Here is a 26,502-nt window from a genome sequence, read left to right on the forward strand (position 1 = left end):
CCGTAAATGTAAAGTAGTTACTAACATGATCAAAACGAAGAACAAATGCACAATTTTGAGTAGAATACATGACTTCTGGACTGAATATTTCGCCCAGAGGACAGGGCTGTTCTCGGACGAATGTAACAAATGAATCCTACTGTGCTTTTTCTTCTTTCAGTTAAATTTTGCTTTGTTCCTGAGCATCATCCGGGTACTGTTCACCAAACTCAATGCTGTCAACTCGCCAGAGGCTAAAAAATTCAGGTACAGGTATGTAACAGGTTCGAAAAGTTTACTTTAGTACCCATCATCCTAACATCCCTTTTTGTGATCTGGTAGTCTTATAAAGTGCTTTCACCTTTGTGACAGGCAAATGAGGCTAGTGGTATGATGTGGCTCTTCTGTGGTAGATAGTCCTAGAGGTGTAGTTAGGTACTTAATATTATCTAGATTGCTGAATTCCTCAATGCCTGCAGTTGCAGTAGATTCTTTTCTTGCTCATTCTCTTTCCATATCAACATAAACTCGTTGTTAATGATGCAAGTCATTTAATTGAAGTCGTATTTTAAACTGGAAGTTAATTAATAGTCCAATTTAACTCTGCAGGTTAATGATAGACATAGTCAACGTTGCTAGGATCTTATTTAAAGGACTAGTGATGTGCAATATTTTAATGATTGGGAAAAGTTATTTATCCAAGTCTCATTTCCATTCTCGAGATACACGCATGAAAACAACACCATAGGTCAACAAACAGACGTAAAGATTGTACATGGATACGGTTACCTTGTTACAACCTCAGTAATTGGGGGCGCTGCTGTCATATATCAGTGTACCCGCGTACAAACATGACGTCATGATCTCGACCTTTCTAATGGTTACATTTCAGCTATATAGGCAGGATAAAATATACTACTACCTGTGTTCTCATTTCACCCTGATTCTGCTTTTAGTCGTACGTTCGTCCTTATACCTCATTCATTCAACGCAGATTATGAAAAAGTCTATGGTTGAGTCCAGCAAAAGTTATTAACTTTCGTCTACAATGAAAAGCTTGAAGGAAGCCATAGCCTTAATCATGCAGCACGCGACAAGGGATACAGCTTATCCAGGTTATCAGTTCAAGAATGCTGTAAACCAGTCACGTGCCTCGACAGCTCTTCACGACTGACGCACTCGAGCCAAGATAGCCGTCCGTTGTAAACGTCCCACGGAACACAAACATCTGTGGGCACCATATTTTTTGTTGTTGTTAAGAACAAGTTACTTTGGTAACAAAATAGAAATTTCTTTGAAGAAAAATCTCAGTATTTATCGAAGATCAGCTGTTCCATAAACAGTCCATTATTCGATTTCTTTATAGGTCCAGGTCTGATCTGAACATGCTCCTTGGTGTAGGAGTTTACCGATAAAAGTGTTCTAAGTATATATATAATTTTTGAAATTTAATTATTCAGAAATAGGTTTACATGGTATGAGACATGTCTTGCAAAAATTTTGTTCTGAAGAGACACGCAGATGTCAGTAGTCTTTGAGAAAGCCATCTGGGCTAGAGTGCGTGTAAGACTTGGCTACTTTTGGTCTGAACAGTTTACTTTCTTCTTGAGACTAAAGGTTTGATATGAACACCATCTAACGGTGATTGCTGTACGTTAAGAGGAAACATTTAGGTTTAACACCAAGTCCGACTTAAGACCTCACATGCAACCCAGGCAACGGATAATTTTGGAAACTTGGGCTTAACATACGACTTAAGACATGACTTAAATACCAGCCCAGTGTAGGCAAGTCCTAAACTTCTTATCGCCTGTTTATCTCTCTTCTTGTATCCTTGTATCAGTGGTCAGTTCTTGTGAATAGCGCCCATTCAGCGGTTTTGGTTGTCTTGTGTATCTACAGTAATAGAAGCAAAGAAGTTTCGGAGTACTTCGATCAAGTCTCATGCTTTTCTCGGTGCAACACCAAACGCAGGTTTGTGGTCATGCAAGCGAGCGAGCAAGCGAGCAAACAGCGAGGAGACTGCAGTTTGATCAAGTGCCTGCCTCACTATTACATAGTCACCATGTCCGTAGAATAGTGTGTATGCAAGTGTGATGACTAACCCCAGTGTATGCTGTCCTCAAAGATTCTAACCTCCTGCTAAACGTTCACTTCACGTTTGTAAAGTCAAGAAGATGTGAACACAAGTCACATTCACACCTTCATGTTGTTGCATTGCATTGCTCAGGGTGATAAATTCCATAGTTTGAATGTTTGGTAGGTTGGTCTGTTCGTTTTTTCTTGTTTGTTTTGTTGTTCTGGAAGTTATTTGTTTTGGGTTTGGTTTTTTGTTTGAATGTTTGTTTGTTTGTTTGTTTCTGAAACATTAAATGCAATTAGTCGAAAACATCCTACAACCGACATTCCTGCTAAACACTTAATCTTTTAAAAAGTTCAATCCATGAAAAGACATTTATGAAAGAATTCTTGGCGTTGTGCAGAACAATTTCACTTTTGATAGTTCTTGAGAAAAAACAAAATGTCAGCAGCAGAGATGGAATGATTGCATCGGTAAGATTTTGCCTGAAATTATCGGTATATTGGTAAAGTTAAAAAACTCACCAAAATTACATTGTGACATCCTGTGCGGTAATGTGTATTGAAAAATGGTGCATTCTGGTATGTTAATTATTTGTTCATTCACTTAAGGGCTAAAACTGTTATATTTTGTGTACTCTGTGCATGTTTGAGTAAACATAAACAAGATCCTGCCTGTGATAGTTCTGTCAGCAGTATTCTTGTACAGCTGGCCTCTTGCACCCTGTTTCTATGGTGTCAGCACCTTACTCAAAGCCGCGCTGTGTTTACAGTTTGAAATTGTGTGTCTTCATTATTCTCGAAGACAACTGCCACAGACAAAAATCTGTCGTCAGTTGTGAAAATTCCACATCTCAGTTCAACTCAATAAAGGGTTCATTCGTTGTATTTGTGCCAAAATCATTATAAAATGTTTTAATGTAAAGTTCCAACGTGCTTCTACAAAAAAATTATTTATTTTTTCTGCCCAGGGCCCTTTTGATTGAGTGCAAGTGATAAGTATGGTGCTCTGGCACGCCTGGACTTGGCTGTCTCAAACGCTGAGTTTTAACTTTCCATAAAGCTCTAGGCTTCACCTATCGACACAAAACGGTTTTCCTTTTCTAGTCTGAACTGATTGTTATGAAAACAAACCCATATATTTTCATACTGACAGAAGTGACCTAATTTCTACACACACTTTTCTCCTCTGTCGCTCTGTTCCACACCTCACTACTGCAGTTCTTAGCGCACGATGGTTGCCATAGTTACATTCACTGGCTTGGGCGACTTGTCCAGCTTTGAACACAAGTGGTTTGGTTTACTTTGCGCCAGCTACTAAGTTCAGAGAACGAGTTAACACTCAGTACTTGAGACGGATCATATGTGTTATTATTTTATGTATTTCGTAAACACTGGATTCAGTTTATTTCTGCATTTTATCATTTACAGCAGTTCTGGGCTCTGGTACTTAGTGCATGCTGTCAGCTCTGGAGTGGTTTTGTATGCTTCGCTACTCATATAAAATAATATTTCATAGCAGTTAAAAATACGTGTCTGGGTGTTTTTTTTTAGTTTTAATTAATTTGTGTTCTTTTAATTTAAACTTTTTACTTTAGATTTTTGTTGATATTTATTATATGAAGCTTTTCTTTTATTGCATTAAGCTTTTTATTTATATTCGATTTAGCTTCTAATTGATACATTATTTTTATTTTATTAATAATTGGTCTAATTTATCATATTTATTCCATTATTTTAATTGTTAGGCATGTTTGGATGCATATAACATCGAGAGCATGTTCATGCATGATTGATGTTTCTGTACATGTAGAGGGGTACAATGTGCGTGTTATCTATAAATGACTTAGGCTAGAAAATATCTAAATGTTTGTGTCATCAATAGTTTGTTGTGCTTATTACTAACGGCCAGGACACGCCCTAGGAAACTGCCGAATAACAAGGAGCATGTGACTGGTAGTCTAGCTGCAGTGTCTTTGGCTGAATGCTAACTCTTGTTCTCTTCCTTTTTTCGTTAATGTTATTTCAATAATTATTTTCTAGTCTCTCGATTTAAAAGTGGACCCTTTTATCCCCCGCCTCTCACTCTCTCTATGAACCCAATGTTGGAATCAATAAAATGGTCACTAGGTCACTGAGTCACTGTGTGTGTGAGAGAGAGAGAGAGAAATAAAATCTCATTATGGAACACTTGATGTCCACCCTTCCTTTTGGCAGAGTCTTTATTCATGAGTTTTAAAAGTCAATACTTTGTTTTATTTATTTTCTTTCTTTCCTTTTAATTTCTTTTTTATTTCTTTCATTTAAATTATTTATTTTTCTGAATGGTTTTCAAGATGATTAGTTTGGTTAAATTAATTCTTTTGAATATTAAATTTTTTTTAAATGAAAGCGTCTGAACGGACCGTGTTCATGTTTTACTCTCACCTCCTGTGGCCTCGTTCCTGCTATTGAAGCTATCCCGTTCGTGCACCTCATCTTGCTTTTAGTCCTGTATGTGTACAATCATCAGGTTAGAAGCTACTAGGGTTGGTTAGTGGATGACCAGTGGTCATTGGGACCCACAGTGCCGCACTGACAAACACTTGATGTGTAACAGACAGGTTGCTGTACAGTAAGAAATCTGAACCCTTGAAGTAAACATAGTTTTAGATAATGTTTATAGTTTAAGAACTTAGTTCAGCTTCGGTTTCAGTCTGAGAATTATTTTAATGAGTGTTCAATGTTGATGTAATGCCTTGTAGCTGCTTAAGGTCAATAAAACAATGTTTAGTGTTCATCCAGTCTGAACGTGTATATCGTGAGTTTATTTCACCGCTGCATTCTTAATTAATCTGTGGTTACCTAATCTACCTAATCCCCCAAAGATGTGGGAGAATCTGTCAGGAAATAAATCTCTCAAACATAAGACTTCATCGCCTGTATATGATGTTAATTCATGTTTGAGTATATCTGCATGCTTCATATATATACCGTGCACTTTCTTTACATGTTACCGTTGTCAATAAGCTGTTTTCTTCTGTTCTGCTTCTACATTGTTCATGTGAAACATGAACTGTGCCTACCTTGTACCCCAGGCTACAACAATTACATTTTCAGTCACAATCTTTGGCTCTGAAACTAGATGGTTAACGCTTGATATACTTTTCTTCTCTTTGAGATGTAGTGTAGATGTCTGCTTTCCTAACTGTCGACTTCATTCGCAGTAAAACAAGTTCAGTTTATTTCTTCCTATGAATATCAGAAAATAATGCCAGTGTTGACTTGTTTGTTAAAATGAAAGTTACAAATACACCTAAATGTAGGAGGTAATAATGCTGTAATTTCACATGTACACAGAATATATTTCATAGTAACAAATTATTTATCAAAGAGAAGAATATCTTTCAAATTCAAAATTATGACAGTTACTCTGTTTATCTATTTTTGTAAGCAATAAGTCAGTAATACTGATGTTTATTTTTAAGCTGGCCCGTAAAAAGAAATGTGTTAGAATATAATTCTTTAACAAATAGGATATTAATGAAGTGAATGTCATAATCTATTACTCCCTAGCTTGATAATTAACTTATTGTATATGAGAAATGGATTATTGAAGATATGAGCGTGTCTGGTATGAGATAATCAGTGAGGTTATGCAGGAAAATATCTAAATGTAAAAAAAAGTATTACTGGTTTCATGATAACCTTTAAATCTTCTGCTCGTTTTTTTTTTTAATTTTTGCTCAATGCACAAGGTAGGCTAGGTAGTTCTAGGTTCTTTTTGATTACTTTCATTCCTGAGACATTTGGATCAGTCCTTGTAACCAGTAAAATAATTCAAATAAAAAAATGAACTGATACAAAGAGTGGCCTTATATTCAGTGACAATAAAACAAAGAGTTACACACCTGTATATGTCTCTTTGTCTCAACAGAAAGCTTGCAAAGTCCACCTTGGTGCTGATTCCATTGTTTGGTGTCCACTACATTGTGTTCCTGGGCTTGCCCCACCACATCGATGAGCGGGCAGAGTTGGTGAAGCTGTACTTCGAGATGTTCTTCAACTCGGTGCAGGTGTGGAATGGACGAATGTAACTTTCTCTCTGTCCTTTCAATTTGTCTCCTTTGTCTAAATTTAGCGCCAACCGTCTGTTGTTTACATGCTATTTATTTCATTGCGTGTTTCAGCTGAGTTGTTTACATGCAGTTTGCTTATCGCTTCTTTACTTTCCCTCCATATTGTTGATTTAAAATGTCTGATCTGTTCTTTATTCATTAAAAACCTTTTTTCCTATTCATTCGTTTTTTCTAGATCATTTAAGTTAATCTCGCTTATAGTTCTTTGTCTTTTGGATTTATTTTAACTCCTTCATAGATGACGATGTTATTTCAGTCAATGTTGGCAAATCCTTGGTTAGCTTTTAGAATAAGAGGAGTAAACAACAACCTCTCACAGACAAACTTTCAAACAGTTGTATTGCAAAGCCCAAAATATTTACATCATGTTAGACATCTGAATGACAGTATGAAATATCTCTGTTATTTTCTGAAACTAACTTAAACTAACAAAGACAGAAAAATGGACGGTTAACTGCAACATTCTATAAACTTCTCTAGAAAACTGCAAAGAAAAAAAAACTCTCCTCCTCTCTCTTTGCTTCTCCTACATTTTATTCTTTTTCTCCTTTTTTCATTAACCTCGAGTTTCTAGCATTGGATCTGGTTCCAGTTGTATTTCCTGCTGAATCAAGCAGTGTGACGTAAGTCACGTGTTTTATCACGTGTTTTACTGAATTCATTTCCGGCCTGCATGTATCCTGTCGAGTCGAAAGATGCGCTTTTGTATATGGCAGAACTCGGTGATGTTGTTTTCCTCCCTTTGTTCCCACGAGACAGTTTTATCACGGTTCACGACCTTCCCTGAGTGATGAGGGAGGCAGACGTCTGGAGCACGAGCAGGTGAACAGTCGCATGCAGGATCTTCTCGTTCATTCCTTCTCACCCTTCAAACTCGGTGTGGAATTCAGAACTTTGATAGTCGAGAGATGAATCTTGTTTCCAAAGCTGAATTATAGATCGGTTAATTCGTGTAGGGTCAATCAAACACAATGTTTATCAATGAGGCTTGCCAAAAACGCGTTGCTGCTACGATAATTCTTCCTCTCATCCGTTTCATTCTATTTTGATTTCTTTCCTTTACTCATTCTTTATTTTTCTTCTCTTCCTTTTTACTTGGATTTCTCTCATTCTCTTTTCTATGTCACCACGTTTTCATACTACCCCACCCCTAAAAAAAATAGGGGATCCGGTGGCGCATAGGTTAGCGCCTGTCATCAATACAGTGAGGGTTGGTAGACTGGGTTCAGCTCTCATCTGTTCTTTTTTTCTACATGTGACATATTTACAATCCTGGCTACCTTGCCTTATAAAGTCTTAGTTGCTGGTGTAAAACAAATTTTTCCCACCCAACACCCACAAAAAAAATACTTTTAGCAATAATATAGTGATTTATTATAATTTCGTTGTTTGATTCCTTAATTTTCTTTTCCCATACTTATACAGCAATTTATTTTAACTGACGTGGACAATACGTTCCAAGACCCGAATCGTAAAACTGTGAGTGACGGACAAGTAATTTGATTTGACTTAGAAAGGGAGACTACCATGTTACTTTAAACCGCTTCTTGCCTGGATGAAAACTGCATTTTTCTGACCATTAACATGCTTGATAGAGTTTACCATTTCTTTACTTCATGTATGCTTACTGAGGTATGCATAAATTTACACTGTAACATCAGCTGAAAATATTATGCTCATGGAACATTTCTGATCTTTGCAGGGCTTTTTTGTGGCGCTCCTGTTTTGTTTCTTGAATGGAGAGGTAATTATTCTATTTATTATTATTATCTTTTAAAAACCTTCCTGTCCATTGTATCATGTTCCTTTCCTAGGTCTTTACTCCTTTTGGCTATTCTCTTGTTTCTATTTTCGTGCTTGCACAAAAACAAGACAATTCATCAAAAATTATTTGCTCTCATATCAAAAGATAGTATACAGCACTTTCATGAGCTTGCGAAAATGTGAAGATATTAATATATTTATTTAATGATTTTGTTTGTTGAACAAAGTTTAACTTTTAGAAGTAATTGTGAACAGCTAGAGCAACGAACTGTAACTCTTTTTGTCACTCGCTCACTCATCCGTGAAAGCAACCTTTTAACAAATAGTGGCCCTTGAAACTGTCGGCTCCAGAAGTGAAAATAATTATTTTTAGCAGTGTTTGTGCACCCAGCTTTAGGGCGGATATTGTGCAGGCACGAGGGAAGCATCTTTAGCACCTCACAAGAAAGCCTCCTTTGACCTGAAGACGAATAGTTCTCTTCAAAGAATGAGAATGCTCACTTCAGGAAGAATTTAGATTAAGTGGTCCAGAAACTTTTTCTCACCCATTAACAAAAACCTTTTTCTCAAAGAATGTCATCTGTTATTCTCTTTATAAAGAGATATGGTTTGGAAAGGCTTATATGCCTTCTTTGCACTGCGTGTTTGTTAGGAACTCAAAGGTTCTGATATTTTAGTTATCTTTATTGCTTCATCACCTTCATCTAGTGATAAGTTTGAAGACATTACTCAAGAAGAAAGCAGCAAAATTAGAGAGATGGCCAAACAAAAACATTTACAAACATGGAAATAAATTGTTGAAAGCAACATTGAAGATCGACAATAAACATTCTTTAGCGTGAAATCAAAGCAGGGAGAGAAGTTTCCACGTGTGCCTGTGTGCAGTAGCGTGTAAGAGAAATAGCTTTGGTGACCTTTTTCATGCATGCCTACACTTAACGATCAAAAAAAAGCGGAAAGAAACAAGGCAGTGATTTCTCTCCCTTGGGTTTGTTTGGCAGGTTCAAAGCGAGGTCCGCAAAACATGGCATCGATTCCGCCTGACCCACCAGCGCAGCTTCCATCCTCGAGGTAGCGGTCGTTTCCCCAACTGCAACACGCTGACCTCCTACATGTCACGCACGCGCGAGAGCCTGGGTTCGCTGCACGTGCACGACATGCGTGGCAGGCCCGATGGGCGTGCGTGCAACGATACCCTAATAGATGAGACTCCCCTCACCTCCATCGAAGCCGCGGAGCGCCAACCTCTGGCTAATGGGAAACCTTCTCACTTCCACTCCCTGGAGGACCAGCCTCTGGCCAGCAACGGCCTGCGAGATTTTTGCCAGGGAAGAGTCGTTGACCGGTATCAGTGCGATGCCAGAGGCAAATCGGAATCAATAAGCTAGAACTTTCCTCTGTTGTGTCTCTTTAAAGAGCTCAAAGAAAAATCTGAAAATCCCCATTAGTTTTTAATTTTCAATCTGCTAGAGAGAGATCAAACTGGAGAAGACAGGCGTTGGCTTTACGGATGTCTTAGCAGCCGAAACAACCAAAAAGATTGCAAAGCTGGGGAATGATCTGGAAGTGTAGTAGCTGTTGACGGATGGTGCACGTTGCTTTCAGTTCCAGAAAGAGTCTTTGGGTCTTCGGTGCGAAACAGGTGCATGGTAGAGTCCTCTGAATTTTCTACCAACCTGCGAGGTTAACCCTGTTTGCCTACTGAGGCAACTTTTTGCTTGCGACATAATGCTGTCTCCAAACTAGCCTTTTCCACGACCATTTCTACAACCCTGTTGAGGACATCAATGAACCCATACCGTTAAATATTCTTGAAATACAACAATGAAACCAGCAAGCAGGAGACTCTGCAAAGACTGGATAGAAGACAGCCAGTGGTAAGCTCGTAATTAAAGTCCTCCCACAGTGAGATAGAGTGTTTCAGTTATGAACCCTTCTGTACCTCGCGTCCAAATGCCTGATGGCTGAGCTGTGACATATTAATGAAGTTAATCGATTGTTCTGAAATCATTCCTATGTCACGTGGATCTTTGCGATCGCTGGAATTGTGGGATGTGAATGTGACCGTGCTTGCAAAAGAAAAAGAAAAAATTTTCAAATTGCTCAACAGGAATTGTTTAATTTCGAACTAAAAGCGATTGCTTTTATTTAGCCCCAAACACGGGTATGACCTTTTTATGCTGCGCTGACACTACGAAAGTTCTTTTGGTCATGTCTACCTTTGTCAGAGACCCTCAGTAGTGGCTTACCGCACTTACTAGAATAAACAACAACTATTCTTCAACTTCATCAGAAGAGGACCAGAAAGTCATCCAGCGGAAGTCATAAATGTTTGTTCGCGAACGCTGAAGAAGCGCTGTTCCGAAGTGTCACAGGCAAACGAGGGATGTCGTGGTTGGAGTCAGCTTCTAGAAGGGCATTAGCCTCGTGCCAACTACCCAAACAGCACCATATGACGTTACGTGATCACGTGACGTAGCCGCGGCAGGCGGGGTCATTAAGGTGCAAGAAGATGATCAGCTGTATGGTTGTACACATCCCGTGTTTGAGCCAACGGGCCATCAGCTGAGGACCTTACTGTGGTGTTCAGCAGCTAAGCTACGCAGGCTGTTGGTGTTCTTGGCTAGCAAGGTTTGCTGATGACTCAATGCAGTCAGTGTAGCTGGTCCTTTGCCTATATTGTGCTATAAATAGAGCACAAACAGGAAACGTTACTCTATGTGTGTATAAAGTGAACAAACATTTTGAAAAATTGGTGTAGTGTGTAAACAATAAGATACACAGTGAACTATTTTTTGAGGTAAAATAATGGAAAACGGCGAAATGTGTGGGGTTTTTTTTAATATACGAACAAAAGCGGATCATGCAGACAAACCTTCTGTAGGTTGTCTGCAAACGAACAAATACGTCACAGGTGTGTCTTTACCGAGACTGGGACTCAAGTGATAAGTACTGTGGATCCTGGAAAGGAGATACTGCTACCCAGTGCGGCACCTTGGTCAGACATGAAAAAAAAACAGTTTCTGTTTGGTGTGAGCAGGCAACAACCGATATTAAATTTTTCATTCAACAAATGCATTCTGAGGAGGCTTGTTCAGAAGGGCAAGTCGAGAGAGACGCATTTTGCATGTTGATATTCAGTGATTGGTTAGTTACAGGGTAAACAAGGAAAGCTCTGTGTCTGTGAAGCAAATGACAGCACGAGAATGAGAATTCATGATCGCTTGCTAGAGATTTATAATTCTTGATGATACATTGCCATGGTTGATGTTTGTTTTAAAGCGCATCTGCGGTTGTCGATATTTTCATTCACATATTATCTGTGTCACCTTTTAGTACTCTGTGTCACCCTGTGTTGCTCTGTGTTTCCCGGTTCCTATCTGACGCATGTTCGGGCATTTAAATTATATTCATACATTTATTGTATGTTTAGCCATCTTGTGTTGATTCAGAAAGCTACAATGATATCACCAACTTGCACAGGCTCATTTTTAAGTCGGAATTTGTGATGAATACGAGGAAATAAAATAAAAATATAAATAAAGGCCAGAAAATATTCAGTCTGAAGCACTTTAATAATTAATAAAACAGCTCACGATTTTTCTACAGCTCTTTTATCGGAAAAGAGAAATATGATGATGAAATGACATGTTCAGAGTATTGCTATTTGAAGTGGCTTAAATATAATTTACTCTTTTAACTTAATTAACACCTCCATAATTTAAATCTTAGCCTGCACAGTTAGCTACACGAACGACGGGTATAATTGTACACAGAAGGCAACACGGCGATGGAGAGGAGATGGACACCGACATCACAAAAAGTGGGCGTTAACATGGCGAGGGCGATAACAGCTCACGCCCACCACTGTGACGTCATGAGGTTACCTTTGCCCTGTTTTAACAAAAACTACTTCTCCGCGTCACTATGACAGGATTAGGCCAAGCTGTTCCAAAACTGCTCAAATAATATCATTTGTGTACAATATTGTCATGGTCTAAATGACATTAGATACTTAAAGTCCTTGTCTCGTTTGGTGATACGCATTAATAGAGTACATCATCGTCTTGTACCGCACAGTCTCGTGCCAGTGTTTACAGACCTTCGTATTAAATGTGACGAATTGAGTATTTTCTGCACTGTGCTTCTTAAACAGCTTTTCATTATGTCTAACTCATGGAGATTCACTGCACGTTTGAGGATTTGCCGAAACCTGGAATGTGTTGCTGTCTGATGATGCTTTGCTGACATCTGATGACACTATGATGATGTCGCCGATGTTTGTGACTTGTTTCCTGCAAGTGTAGCTGTGACGGCTGAAGCGACAATAATTATTTTTAAAGGAATGTAACTCGCTTACTATTCTCACAGTCTGTTCCGAGTTTGATACTTCATGGACCAAAGCCACAACACTTCGGACTATTTGTTACTACTCACTTCTACATGAAGTGCATTTTAAAGTCTTTATTCAAAGTCTTTCTGGGGGACAATGTTAGGGGTTATTGGTTATTTATAGAACTGAGTAATGAAAACGTTCTGAAATGTTATAGTTTAGTCGGGCAATGCTAGAAATGTTGATAAAATGGGAAATCGCTGCAGTAATGGCGCCAAACGGAGTCCATCGGTTGAGTTGATGTGAATTAAAAGAACAAATTACCGCCACGTGCGTGTACGACCGTTTGTGATGGACCTGGTAGTGGGTGTGAAGGTGAGAGGGAGCCTGGCATGGAGGAAGAGACGAAGGCATGCACTGTACATGGTGCGGTTCACATTTTTAGTTTTGTTGTGGGTTTTTGTACAGCGTTGTATATTTTTCTCTTCGCGTGCTTTTATTTACACGTGTTCTGGGGGTGGAGGCGTGCATATCTGTAGAAATATATACATGTGTGTCTTGTCTTTGTGCTGATTTGACTTTCATCGATCACTTTCTGTGTATCACCTACCCCAGGGGTGTTCACTGCTTAATTTTGAACTCTACTGTGTCAATGGGCTGTGACCAAAGGTCATGTAATGATTATAGATGATAGCCGAGACTGTTGTGGCTGACTGCTTTACTTGAGTATGTAACTACCAGTCATGCGACCTTTAGTGTGACCTTTGCCCTTGCCTTTTGTCACATCGTGTGCACCTGCCTTTACTTGTACATTCTGTTTCTTTGTCTACGTCACGGTCTCGCGGCTGCGAATCCTCCAGCCGTTGATCCTCCTACCATCATCCTGCACCATGTCTTTGCAATGCTTACAAGAACAAACACGTTTTTTTTCAATTGACTGTGATATGTATCTGTTAATATGGTCGCTGATATTTGACTGTTATTGGAGTCTTTTTGAATATCGTATTGAGCTTCGGAGTTGAAACGTTTATATTATTACAAAGTGTAATGAAAATTTATTGAAATCAGCAAACTAGTCAAGCTCAAGAATCGAAACTTGCACTGACAGTTACGAGTACCAAAACATAAGCTACATACATGTGGTCTACGTTGATGGTGTGTGATATGAAGAGCTGTACATGTTAATCAGCAGAAAAGTTTCACGCTGGTCGTCTACTAGAGCTTTAAATACCACAGGTTGGTTTGAAATTTTCATTCAATGCTTGCTATGTTGAACACCAACAACAAATGGTAGCAGTCTCGGGATGTTAGTTTTTTATTATTATTTTTACTTATTATTATTTGGGGGGCGATACTCTGGATGAGAAAACGCATTGGAAGCGCTGATGCTGAGAAACTAGTCAGACACAGTTTAGTGGGAATTTATTGCAGAGCTAAGACTATTCGTTGTATTTGGATTCGGAAACATCAACAACAACAGAAACTAACAGTTTCCAGGCTAGGCTTCCTTTAACCAGCTTGAAAGAAAAGAGAAATAGTTTTATTGCAATGTTCACGCCTTTACTACTGCAATGAAAAGTATTAACAAAGCAGAATACAAACTCCAAACAGGAATTTACGAATCACATGTTGTAGAATTTTTCAGTCCCCGTGACTCATATCAAAAGGTTAGTTTGCTAACAGCATTCATCTCGTAATATCATCCCTTACCACAGACAAACCGAGTTTTTGCCATTTTGATAGATGACAGTTATACACAACATCCTCCGACAAATGTCCCATGCATTGACAATCTCTTCAGTGTTCTGAGAATTTGAGCAAGTAATAAATCGTGTTCTGTCTTGTTATTAACACGGTGTTTGTTGTTGTTTATTTAACAGTAAAAACATAATGTGTTGTATATAGTTATGGATATGTGTATTGCCCAATGACACAAACAGACCATTGTTACCAACTCTATAGGCATTAACACAAACACACGTGCGCATTCACACGTGTATCCACGAACGCACTCACAGACACATTTATATACATTCATGTTTATGTGATGTCACGTTTGTTGCATGCGTTTGAGCGATCAAGCATGTGAATATGTGCGTGCGTGTGTGTGTTCTGACAAGGTATTCACTGGTCTGCAAGTAAATACATCAGTCTTGTTGTTAGCACTCTAAACCTCACACGATCAACACATATCTTCTACTAGTTATTCCCAGACTTCTTTGATTCATTTGACATTAATTACAGTCGATTATGCATAGTTGATTGTAATAAACTGTTCTTTATTGAGTGCTTGTAGGTTATCTTTAAATCAAGTGGTGCATATTTATAAAGTATATTTGTATTACCAAGTATGTTCAGGGTTCAGTAAACGATAACAGTGCTCAGAATAAATGCCGATCCCAGGAGCAGTGAGATGAAGTAGACAATGAGAATGATGATGTCAATCTTTTGGATGGACCTTTGCAGGTTCTCTGCGCCTCTCCCTTCTGAAAACAAAAATAATAATTTCCAGAATAACACATGAATCTCAGAGCAGTGGGTTGATTATAACAAGCTACATTTTATCCGTCTTTCCACTCATTAGCTCCTTTTACATCAAGATATTTTGACAACTGATCATGGAAAGAACAGAAACGGCGTTCAGTTAGTCCTCTTTGTTCTCGACTTTTTCTATACTTAGGTGTACATACACCTCAAACTCAAACACTGCCATCCACGGACTTTTGTACTTACTGAGTACAGGAGTATAGGTTTCTGCTAGCTGGAACACGACTACCCACATGACCTGAGATGTTAACCACACCACAACCACCAGCTCACTGTACTCTCGCATCGCTTTCGGTATGTAGTCCACGTAGAATCCAGAGTACATTGATGCCACTGGAGACAGGACAATCAAATAAGTGTTTACACCTGGGACTCAAGGCTAGCAAACTCCAAACATTAGTTTATCATGTTAAATCTCCATATTTATAGTTTTCTTCGGGAATAGTCAATATATTCGTTTAGATGAAATAAAACTTTCAAACGTGTCCATACTTTTTGTAATATGTATCTTTAAAATAAATACATGCGATGATGTATGTAAAGAATCCCAGAAGGCGATGAGCCACTTTGCCCAAAAGTTTCAGAGCTGTCATCAATCGGTTTTCCATGTCCTCAGGTTGTTCTAGGGAGTTCTCGGGATACAAGAAACCAGTGAAGAGCTCGAACAACAGTAGAAACGAGACCGTCCATCCTAGGAATTTGTGAGTCGTTTGCACCTGCGCAGACAAGTCGAGAACAGACAACAATTGTAGCAGGACTGAAGAACTCACGGATGGTACGATCGTTCTTAGCTGTCAGCTCCAACTTCTATAGACATTTGTACTTCAAATGTACAAGAACATCAACTCTTTTGTTAGCGTTCACTCGAGTTTTCTATTTCATTTTTTTCGCTAACTTTGAAAGGTCTGTTTTATATTTTTTTAAATGTTCTTAGCAGGTCTAACTATTTTCCTTACAAAACATTTTTGCAAAGACAAATTGTTCAGTAGATGAAACGCTCAAAGCTCTAGTAATGCTGCTTTCTATAAGCTCAGCCTTACAGAAGGACTGCCTTTAACCTCCGAGAGAACAATGGCGATGCCAAGAAACGTTAGCAGGGTTATTACGCCGGTGCTGGCACGATGAACCTGGAGGACATATTGCCATTGTTATTAATGAGCAGCTGTGCCATCTTTATGATAAATTTCCTACTTTGAATACCTCATAACTTCACTAGAACAAAATTTGTTTACTACCTGGCTGATAATTCATGTCATACTTTGTGGATAAGTGATCATAAATTACAATTTCCAGAACCCCAGCAGCCCAGGTAAGTCAAAATAGCAGCCTGTATCTTCTGTAGTATTTTGTTGCCTTACCTGCAGCCACAGGTTTATTTTCCTCAGCTTGTCACTGTTGACCAGGCTACGAATGTAACGCGGCTTGACTAACAGAAGTCCGGCCAACAGAACCCAGACAAGAGACATCATGGCCACTGGAAGAATTGGAAACAATACCGTATGGTTAAAAACATTTAGATAACATCCTGTAAAACATGTTTATTAAAAAACTTGGTGTTTGCTGTTAGACTTACTTCCTTACTTCACAACCAATGATCCGCTGAACTTAAAGAGTTGTTTCCCTTTTTGACTCTCCTAGCCTTCAATGGTAGAAATCATGAAACTACTGCTACCGGTCAACATTTTCTTCGTATGAAAATGAGTAAAATCATTGTCAGGCTTCATAACATATCTTGGAAAAAATTTCCTTAGGTTAACATTTATGATAATTGAAAACTTAATATAAATAATCTGAGCGTTGATTTTGTCCCTGGTCTACCTACCGTGAACTCTGGCATATGAGGACAGTGAGGATCCCCTGTATACTGTGTGTTCTCCAAATTTTACTTTCCCGTCGGTTACCGGAGGTAACGTCTGATGTTTTGCTATTACGTCACTTCCTGTACCAACAAAAATCTTATTGGAGCATATGTGCATAAAAAAAGTATATTTGTTTTTCTGTAAAAATGCAGTGTTCGCAATCGGTGAAATAATGATTAACGGCAGAAAACAAGTAATGAGAACAAGAAAATGAAATAAAACAAAGAAGGAAAGAAATATTTTACTCCCTTTAAATACGTACAAGTGGGTTTCTATGCTGTAAGATAAAACTATAAAGAGATTGGTTTTGTGCCCTTTTCAGCTGTAAATCTGTAGTTTCATGTTTAAAACTGTATTTAATTTGTATCTGAGCCTAACAGAGAGGTTTACAAATTTTCTATCAGTGATGTATCAATACACATCTTAATCAAGAATGTGATGGCTGAGTGTGCATTCGGCTTGTCGTCTTCATTGTCTGACCTTTCTTCACATGGCCCCAGGCTATCATCATATAGTAGTCTTCCTTAAGATCAAAAGTTTTGTTGATAGTTTGCAGGGAGGAGGCTGATTGGTTTATGATGCTGACGACGGTAACGATAGGGCGCACGAACGAACACGATATTTGTTTGTTGACTCTAGACACTTTCAGATCCAACAGCTGGCTCTGGAACAACGGCCACACAAGCAGTCAAAACAGCCAAACACCAGCGACTGGGACCACCAAATGGGTTTGTCCTCAAACGACACCACTGTCGTAAAAAGTCCCAAGTCTTTACCTTTCCAAAGTTTTTTTTAAATATTATTTACAAATTAATATTGAGTACTGCAGAATCTTCCTTAGATTGATTTTGAACAATTAAGATAGATGTATCTGACACTGTATGTCAGCTCCTATGTGAGTCAGCAATGGCATCTTTTGTTTTTCATCGCCATCCAGGGGGTTAAATAGTCAAAGATAAACGCTCCAGTCATGTAATGTCTCTTCAATATACTGTTATGCGGATATGTTTATACTATCTTATCTATCAGTGCAGTAACCTTGGTGTTTACTTTCGGTATCTGTGAGTCATTTACCTGTATAAGCCTTTGATTTTCGTGGCCGTTGTTGTATCCGTGCTGTACTGACAGAATGTCGCCGGCAGTACAGGAGACTGTTTCGTCTCCACCCTAAGACAAGAAGGAAAGGTGATATTCAAAACAATAATTATGATAATCAAATGGCACTTCCAGACCTGAGTATTTCTAAGTAATTCGTCGAGAAAGAAAAAGCTGAAAAAACACACTGAACATAATATATACTTTTAGCACTTATCAGAACTGAGTGTGCTTACAACACTTGTCTGGTTCGAGTAGTTTCGAAGACACTGATGGACACACTTTTTTATTTGTTTTTATTTTCAGCCAATTTGTTAAAACGTGCATTTAATATTCCTCAACACTTTTACAGAAGGCATTGATTACTCAGTATTTAAAAACAATACCATCATCTTGTCTGTGGAAAATCCAACAGCCACATAAGACGCGTCCTTGGCGGTCAAGAAGAATTGAAAACGATCGCCATCAAGCCAGAAGGTGGCAGCTGCTTCACACCCGGAGTTGATGCAATGTCTGGGGTAGAGGAAGCAGCCTTTCTGTATGCCACAAGTGGACAGGTCTTCCTGGTCATGCTTCCTCTCAACTCTGGTTGGCTGAGACAGTTTGAAAAAAACGGCGAGATTGCGGGTCTCCATCCACAGGACGTGTATGTAAGTCTTGGGTAGGGCTTAATAAACATTCAGTGATCCCCCAAACCACACATTTTCATTGATCAATCAGTCGAGAGAGGAGAAGGTCTGGTTTCATCTCACTTTATGTTTATCTTTTCTTCACTAAGATTGTTCTGTTGTTGTTTTCTTTCTTGTAATCGAGTCTTGCTGAGAACTCTACTCGTAGTCCGTGACCAAAGTCAACTAAAGAAAATAGGGTTGCAATAATAGACGATGTTCTAAATTTCAGCTCAAGTGTTTGATTTAACATTTTAGGGGCACAGGGTTAGGTATAAGATTCTTCTTCTTCTTCTCCTGAGAGATAAAAAAGAGTTTCTGTTCAGTTTAGTGAAAATTTTATTTACTTTGGATGCAAATGAAATAAACTTGCAATATTGGGTTAAAACGAGTTGATGCAATTTCTCACCGTCTTCAAAGGCACCACGTGGTCATTAGTAAACGGCTTCAAGCCTTCTGTTATACCTGTCCAGAATGTTGAAAAGTCAACCACCACTGTGGCCCTGTAGATGACACGTGTTAACAAAATAAAATAATTAAAAAACTCATTAACACATTGTTATTTGAAATGCACTAAGAGGCATTGATGAGCAGATTTTTAATAGCCCCTCACAATTAAGTTATATTGACAATTAATTCAATCTTCATACTTGTCCTTTAACTAATCCCACGACAGATACCTGACATTCTCAGGAGACTTACCTGAACACAATGTCGCCGACATTATAGTCAGGTGCGCGCCACTGTAGGACAACACTTTGGACTTGAACTTTATTTGTGTGTGTCGCAGTATTCTTCGTTTAAGCAAAAATACACACATAATTACATATGTTCGCGTCAGTGCGTATTTATATATATAGAGAGAAGAGGGACGGAACTTTAAGAAGTTGAGGATTATGTACATTAATATCTGCAGAAAACTGACTTGAGATAGGTAATGTAACACTATTCGTTAAAGAACTCATAGAAAAATAAATCTGGTGCATTTCAGAAAATATTTTGCATGAGATGAGGCACTATCACCTATTTCGATACTTAATCTGTCTTCACACACACACACACACACACACACACACACACACACACACACACACACACACACACACACACACACACACACAAAACCCTTACTTTTTTTCTAATTTATTCCCCTTTTTACATTAGCCTGCTCTTGATATTTTTTAACCTTCAAAGACAGTAGCGTGAACTTTTTTTTCTTTTTCTGCAGAAGAAAATCTTGTATTTTTGGCGTTATTTGTGAATACCTTGTAGCCACCTTCACACGTGAAGACCTGTGTCTTGTTCTCTTGAAACCACACGAATGTGCCCAGTGCCTGCCCCTCCCCGTTGGTCGCTGGCGTTGCCTTCAGAAGGAAGCCCCGGAAGTAGCTACGGTCCAGGGAGAACAAGGTCACTGAGACATAAGACGGGGTTAGGTCACGACATGAAATCCCGTCCTCTGACATAGTTCCGTTTTAACGAGGTCAGAGGTTACAGCCATTTAATTCAGACTTAACCAACTTTCAGTTTTCATTCTTTAAGACTAAACTCATTACGTCGAAAGATTTATTTATCATCTTCATCTTCGTCATCGTTGTCGTTATCACCACTATCACCATCACCCCAACAGCCACCATTATCATCTACATCATTACCGTTATCGTCAGTAAAGACAGTATTGTTACTCTTTGTAAGGTGTGTGGTCCTTACCAGTGATATTCTGCCCCTGTTGGTATTTATCTGGAAAAACTTTAATTGCAAACGGCGGTGGGGAAGTTCGGTGGTCTGCGTCCCCATGCATCGGATACATAGTCAGACAAGTGGTGTGGGGCGCTCCGGTTAAATAGCAAAGTCCTTAGATATAAAGGAACCCAAGATGATATAACAAAGTTAATTCACAGGTCTGATAAATGCGTGAGAACATTAACAAAGAGCTAAAATTCAAACTTTTCCGGTTGGACGGGTTTGATTCACACTTGGTGAAACCCAATATTCCGGTGTCGTCAATATGAAGAAGTGTTAAGGTTACTTCCCGAGTTCCTCTATGGACTGGACTTATTACAGGGTCTTGTAGCTGGATACGGATGGAGAAATCGAAGCTGGCCTGATAATCTGAACATCTTCATTTTGCGAAAGTTCTGTTTTCCGTTTTGGTTTATTTTGCTCGCTTCAGTTCTGTTTTGACTGGGATTGTCATGAATTATTGTGAGGTGTACAGTTCAATGTGCTGATTGTTGGCTGGGATATTGCGCTTTACCAGTGACCTTTTTAAAGGGCAACAAGGGCTCGCTCATGCTGTTGGTATCCACCAGAGGTAAATTAAATCCAGATGTACCGAACCACCTTTGGTGAGCAAAGCATCGGACCAGATATTTGAAGGTTCGATGAACACCCAGGGACCTGGGATTGAAAAATCTATCCATGCCCACTCAGCAGTGATGTATACCTCAAGTATTTGGTAAGGTAATAGCGGAAAGGGGAAATTGAAGGAACCGCCACTAGGCTACAGACATTGTATATTCACAATATAGTGTAGATAAACTGTCTTTGGTCTATCTCCCGTATGTTCTATCTTAAACCTATATGTTAGCTTCAAATAAAGTAATGGGTGATGGAGTGGAGACGGTTCTACGCATGTGTGGTGGAGAACGCATTCTTCTACCTGTTAAAGGTACCTGTATGGAAGATGACGGCGGTGAGACCGAACAGTCCAAGGACTCTCATTGTAGCAAGCACCAAAGAATGGACAGCACGTAAAGATCACGTCCTTCCACGTCGTCTGGTAATGTCGTTGACACCTGCCGGCTGTCCTCCACACAGACTTAGCTTTCGTGAGCTACCTGCACGTCACTGAGTCGTGCTCACTGCTGCAACCCTTTCTTGCAGCCACACTTGAACTTTTGTCCGCCACGCTGTGAACTGTATCATCTGTTTTTCTAAAAATCAACTTTCTCTTTGGTCAGTTTCCAACTGGACTCAGCGGTTTTTACTGTGCTTCTATTACTTAAACTGCATTTCTAGGTGTCTGAGTGATCAAATTAAAAACTAGTTCGCAAACTCCATCTGGGTTTTTTTTTTTTTTTCTTGCTTTCTTATTGTCAGAAATCGCATCTCGCAAAGCCGCAGTGTACATCAATTGTTAATGTAAACTCCACAAGTTTCAACAGCCAGACGCTCGTGTCGCAGGATCGCGAGACTGACGTGCTCCATCTCTTTATTTAGAGATTGTTGCTAGGTTACCATTTTCACAAGAACGATTACAATCTCGTTTCCTTCAAGATTACACTTGCGTGCGGGCGGAGTGTGCATGATGATGGCTGCATGCATCCGAGTGAGTGTGCTTGCCAGCCTCGCACTCAAGAGAACAATAAAGAACCTTTACTTTACATCCACCTTCTTTTTTGTCTTTATTTTTCCTTTACTTTTATCCCTTCCTGACTGCCAGCGTTATTATTAGCTTCGTAGACCGTAAAGCAAAATATAAAGTGAGTCACAGAGTTATTTTAAACACTGCTACAGACTTAAAAGTACGCGATCAATAAAAACAGAAATAAAAACAGAAATTATTACACAAAAACTCGTGTGATGTAGACAATAAAGTTTAGTAACTTTCCCGTGCACCTGACTCTTCTTTCTTTCCACAAACATCTTCACATAATAAGTAAACTTTCGTCACTTACTATAGGCTACACACGGTACCACGTTTCCTCAAGTGTACAGAGCGGACAAATCCTAGTTGTTGTGGAGAGACTTTTATATTAACACAAAAACAACAAATATTTAATGCCACACACTTGACCAAAGCCTGTGCCGCTGAGGTTTATTATTTGCTCTTGTCCTTTATGACACGTTTCCCAGTTGTTGTCGCAAAAATTGGTCAGAGAACGACTCAGGGGAGACAACAGCTTCAATCAACGATGAAAGAAGAGAGAGTTGCGGCCCATACCACAAGCAGCGAGAGGCAGTAGGCGACAAGCAGGATGGTGTCTACTGACTTCAGCACCTCTTTCACCGACAAAACTCAATTTTTATCCGCAGGAAACCAGACAATAAATTACATGTCAACAGGTACACACATGTCACTGTCGCTTTTCAGTCAGTTTAAAATAGTCAGCTGCATTAAATACACCGAATAAGGACATTACAAGAATGCCCGTCTAGAGCTTGGTGATAATTAAGTAGCTACAAACATTTTAACAAAGTGTATTATGAACAACAGGATACTGAACAGGGTAATAAACATGATACCTAATGACTTTATAGAAGCCACCAAATTATATCCATGCTGTTAATGCTTAAGTCTTTGCTTACTTGTCGCCAGTTCAAGTATAAATTGTGTTTAAGTAAGAGGAGGCACGTGAGTTCAAAAAAAAGATTTTCAAAACATAAAGTAATGAAGAAAGTGTATTCACCAAAATTTCTTTAAGTAACCGCTTAATTTTCTTATCCATATATAATCCTGGAAATGAAAGCAGAGCAATAATCTTAACATTATTGTTTTGAAGAATATTGAAGTGTACGCTAACATAGACATACACTCAGAGTCTTGCATGCACATAGATTTTAGCATCAACTACATGCATCATAACCAAATGCTGTACTTTTTCCTGTAGGCACTACAGCGGAGAATGACAGAGAAGAATCTCCATATATAAAAAATTACCGGAAAAGTACAGAAATACTTCAGGGTGGATTTCAGTTTATTAATATTAATTACTTTAAATACAATGTTATCCTAATTTTATACCTTCTGTGCAGTTCATAGTGTCAGAACTATGTGACTGTAGAAAGTTTATATTTCATTCTTCTGAAATTTAGCAGATGTTCATTCATTCAAATCTCTTTAGAAAGTGGCTAATATTTCTTTATAAAAATATCTGAAAGGTGCAGTTCTTTTAAACAAAGTGTTTGAGCATCTGACATAGTCTCAGTTGTAGACACAAAATATATGTTGTGCCAGACCAATTTGGTAACATTTTCTGGGGAATGTAATTTTTTTGTAAATGTGATTTCATACTTTGTGTACAGTAATATCATAGTGAAGTAGTTGTTCATTGCCTCTCTCAACTCTGCTAAAACACATCTAATCACAGGACTAATCTTCAATGCATCTTTGGTCTCTGTCAGCAGAATGTGTAGTGTTTGTGTCCATGCATGCATGTGCTTGTGTTGGCTGGTCAATGCGTGCAATAAGTGGTGGCATTGACGTGGGTGGTGTTAGGTGTATGCAAGATTATGTGTCCATGCAAGCATAAATGCCAGATAACATTCACTCTGAACCAAAATTCTGAAAAACAAAGTAGTATATCAGCAATAGACATTCTCAGTTAAGGAACAAGCAGAAAATACAATGAAAATGAAATGACCAACTTTATTAATTCCAGAATGCAGTTATAACTTGAGATGTCTGCTCAGTCAAAAACAACCACAAAAGTACAAGTTCCTATATTTGATTGAAAAGTTATGCACCAATATAATATGCAATCTTAGATTGTATATCACTTTTAAGATACATTACATGCCCATGCATGCATTCTACAGAAAATTCATTTCAGGTTGGACAGGACTGCAAAGGGTACAAACTTTTGACAGTGCTTGTTATTTCTGCATACAGAATTAGGCATAGCATAACATTGACCTGAACTTATCTTTCTGTGTGACACTTTCTCAGAATGTATAAGCTTAAACTATTTGTATCATAGACATATACACTACAAAACACTTCCTTTGCTAGGCCAGTATCAGGTACAGGTGAATATGAATGCAAGTCTGTAACAAACATCCATGCTGTTCCAAGTACAGCAATGGCAAAGTGTACAAAAAAGATATACAAAGAACATGCCATGTGTAATGTGATGCACAGTACATAACACTATGATGAATCTCCTGAGGACAAATTAGTTTTTCTAATGTGTCATCAAACCACAAGCATAAATATTTAATATAGTAAAAACATAGTCATGCGCAATGGTTATGAAGAAGTGATTTTTGGAGTATGCTCCATATCGCCATGACTGGTTGACCTTCCTGATATCTTTCTGATGAAGTGATATATGAGTGGACCTTGCAATGAAGAGTGCCTCGTCAGTTTCCATACTATTTTCATATACAGCTGCTTATTACATGCTGATGCTAAATTATTTGCCTAATGCCCTTCCACGCCTTTCAAGCTGAAAATATTCATTACAGCTAGAACTGGGGAAAGGAGCAGCATTTCCTGGGAGAAGAGAGCAGCGTTGATCTTGTCAGCACCATATCTACTTAAGTGTTTAAGGGACATTGTGTGTGTTCTTCTTGGTTGTATGATGTCCCACACTTAAATGTTTCAGATGATTTCTTTTTCCTCTCATTATTATTCTTTATTTAGATATTTTATTTGTACACTTTCATGTAATGTTTTCTAGGGTTTCAATTTTTTCATCTGCCTCAAAATGAATGTTATTGTACTTATCATGTAAATATGAGACCATCAAGCTGAAAATATTCATTACAGCTCAAACTGGGGCAAGGAACAGCATTTCCTGGAAGAAGAGAGCAGCTTTGACAAGAAAACGCCAAAAGGCAAAAGCCAAAAGCAAAGGCACGGATGCGATTCCGTGTGCGGTAATCAGATTCTTAAATACAAGCGGGACATTGATCGACTTGCAAGAAAGATGGACATTGGGCGTCCCAATTTTATGAGTAGTAGGGACACGAGGTCAAAAGTGGGACTGTCCGCCTAATTCGGGACGTCTGGTGCACTGTGCACATACTTCTATTACTTAAACTGCATTTTTAGTTGTCTGAGGGATCAAGTTAAAAACTAGTTCGCAAACTCAATCTGGCGTGTTTTAATTGTTTTTCTTGCTTTCTTATCGTCAGAAATCGCATCTCGCAAAGCCGCAGTGTACATCAATTGTTAATGTAAACTCCACAGGTTTCAACAGCCAGACATTCGTATCGCAGGATCGCGAGACTGACGTGCTCCATCTCTTTATTTAGAGATTGTTGCTAGGTTACCATTTTCACAAGAACGATTACAATCTCGTTTCCTTCAAGATTACACTTGCGTGAGGGCGGAGTGTGCATGATGATGGCCGGATGATTCAGAGTGTGCTTGCCAGCCTCGCACTCAAGAAAATAATAAAGAACCTTTGCCACACTTGACTAAAGCCTGTGCACTGACGTTTATTATTTACTCTTGTCTTTCATGACACTTTTTCCCAGTTGTCACAAAAGTTTGTTAGAGAACAACTTAGGGGAGGCAACAGTTTCAATAACCGATGAAAGAAGAGAGTTGCGGCCCATACCACAAGCAGCGAGAGGCAGTAGGCGACAAGCAGGATGGTGTCTACTGATTTCAGCACCTCTTTCACCGACAAAACGAAATTTTTATCCGCTGGAAACCAGAAAATAAATTACATGTACGAGGTACACACACGTCGCTGTCGCTTTTCAGTATTTTTTGTTTAAAACTTTCGCCTGCATTATGTTCACCGAATAAGGACATTACATGAATGGCCGTTTTGAGCTTGGTGGAGAATTAAATACATCTCAAATGGCATGTGGGAATTATCTACTCGTGGGGTGATCTTTACAGAACACCTTGTCATTAGGTCAGAGTTACACAAAATGTAGTCCACCACGCTATTACCGTGGGATGACCTAACAAAATGACAGCGAGCAGAATTAGAACGCGTGAAAAAAAGAAGGAAAATTTGGTTACAAGAATGGCAGACTCCATATTGAAGAAAAGAAGTGCCGATACAACAACCAACCACCTGGGACGAGAGACCCAATCATCGAGAAAAGCTCATCTTGTAAGACCAAGACAGAATAGTATCATTCCACTCCTCGACGAGTTTCTACTCGATCTGGGAAGTTGCCGTTCTTAAGTTTGGACTTAAAGGCGATATTAATCAAATATATTTTGGGAATGCTGGTGCCTTCTTGACGACAAAGTGCTTGATTTTTGTTTTTGTTTTTGTTTTTTGTGTTTTGTTTTTTTGGTATAACTGATTTGGTAAACATCTCTTAATAAGAAATGTTACTTATTTTCAGCCACTCAGAAAGAGAATGGC

The 26,502-nt window shown here is 38.8% G+C and overlaps 2 protein-coding genes across 6 annotated transcripts in view; one reads left to right on the top strand and one right to left on the bottom strand.

Moving 5' to 3' along the window:
- Window positions 1-11,542, top strand: part of LOC112564669 (secretin receptor-like) — a 66,766-nt gene extending 55,224 nt beyond the window's left edge. For 2 of the 3 annotated variants that reach the window (XM_025239643.1, XM_025239642.1), the window contains exons 11-15: window positions 161-252; window positions 1,882-1,953; window positions 5,975-6,113; window positions 7,879-7,920; window positions 8,942-11,542. In XM_025239643.1, the coding sequence (XP_025095428.1) occupies window positions 161-252; window positions 1,882-1,953; window positions 5,975-6,113; window positions 7,879-7,920; window positions 8,942-9,328 (732 nt within the window). In that variant the 3' untranslated portion in view covers window positions 9,329-11,542. The remainder of the gene's footprint in view (window positions 1-160; window positions 253-1,881; window positions 1,954-5,974; window positions 6,114-7,878; window positions 7,921-8,941) is intronic. The other variant, XM_025239644.1, reaches the window with a different exon arrangement.
- Window positions 11,318-21,966, bottom strand: LOC112564668 (putative ferric-chelate reductase 1). Of its 3 annotated transcripts, none has more exons than XM_025239640.1 (14): window positions 21,105-21,961; window positions 20,153-20,296; window positions 19,708-19,856; window positions 19,145-19,236; window positions 18,852-18,945; window positions 18,161-18,367; window positions 17,754-17,846; window positions 17,160-17,343; window positions 16,643-16,759; window positions 16,179-16,294; window positions 15,861-15,947; window positions 15,344-15,536; window positions 15,007-15,153; window positions 11,318-14,759 (listed from the first exon to the last, which is right to left on the bottom strand). In XM_025239640.1, the coding sequence occupies exons 2-14, from the start codon at window positions 20,250-20,252 to the stop codon at window positions 14,635-14,637; spliced, it is 1,704 nt and encodes a 567-aa protein (XP_025095425.1). In that variant the 5' UTR covers window positions 20,253-20,296; window positions 21,105-21,961; the 3' UTR covers window positions 11,318-14,634. The 3 variants fall into 3 exon arrangements, with proteins under 3 accessions (XP_025095425.1, XP_025095424.1, XP_025095426.1); XM_025239639.1 differs by having other exon boundaries at window positions 21,118-21,960; XM_025239641.1 differs by lacking the exon at window positions 20,153-20,296 and having other exon boundaries at window positions 21,118-21,966.
- Between the last annotated feature and the right edge of the window lie 4,536 nt (window positions 21,967-26,502).

This window comes from Pomacea canaliculata, linkage group LG5 (assembly GCF_003073045.1).
Source record: "Pomacea canaliculata isolate SZHN2017 linkage group LG5, ASM307304v1, whole genome shotgun sequence".
Taxonomy (NCBI): domain Eukaryota; kingdom Metazoa; phylum Mollusca; class Gastropoda; order Architaenioglossa; family Ampullariidae; genus Pomacea; species Pomacea canaliculata.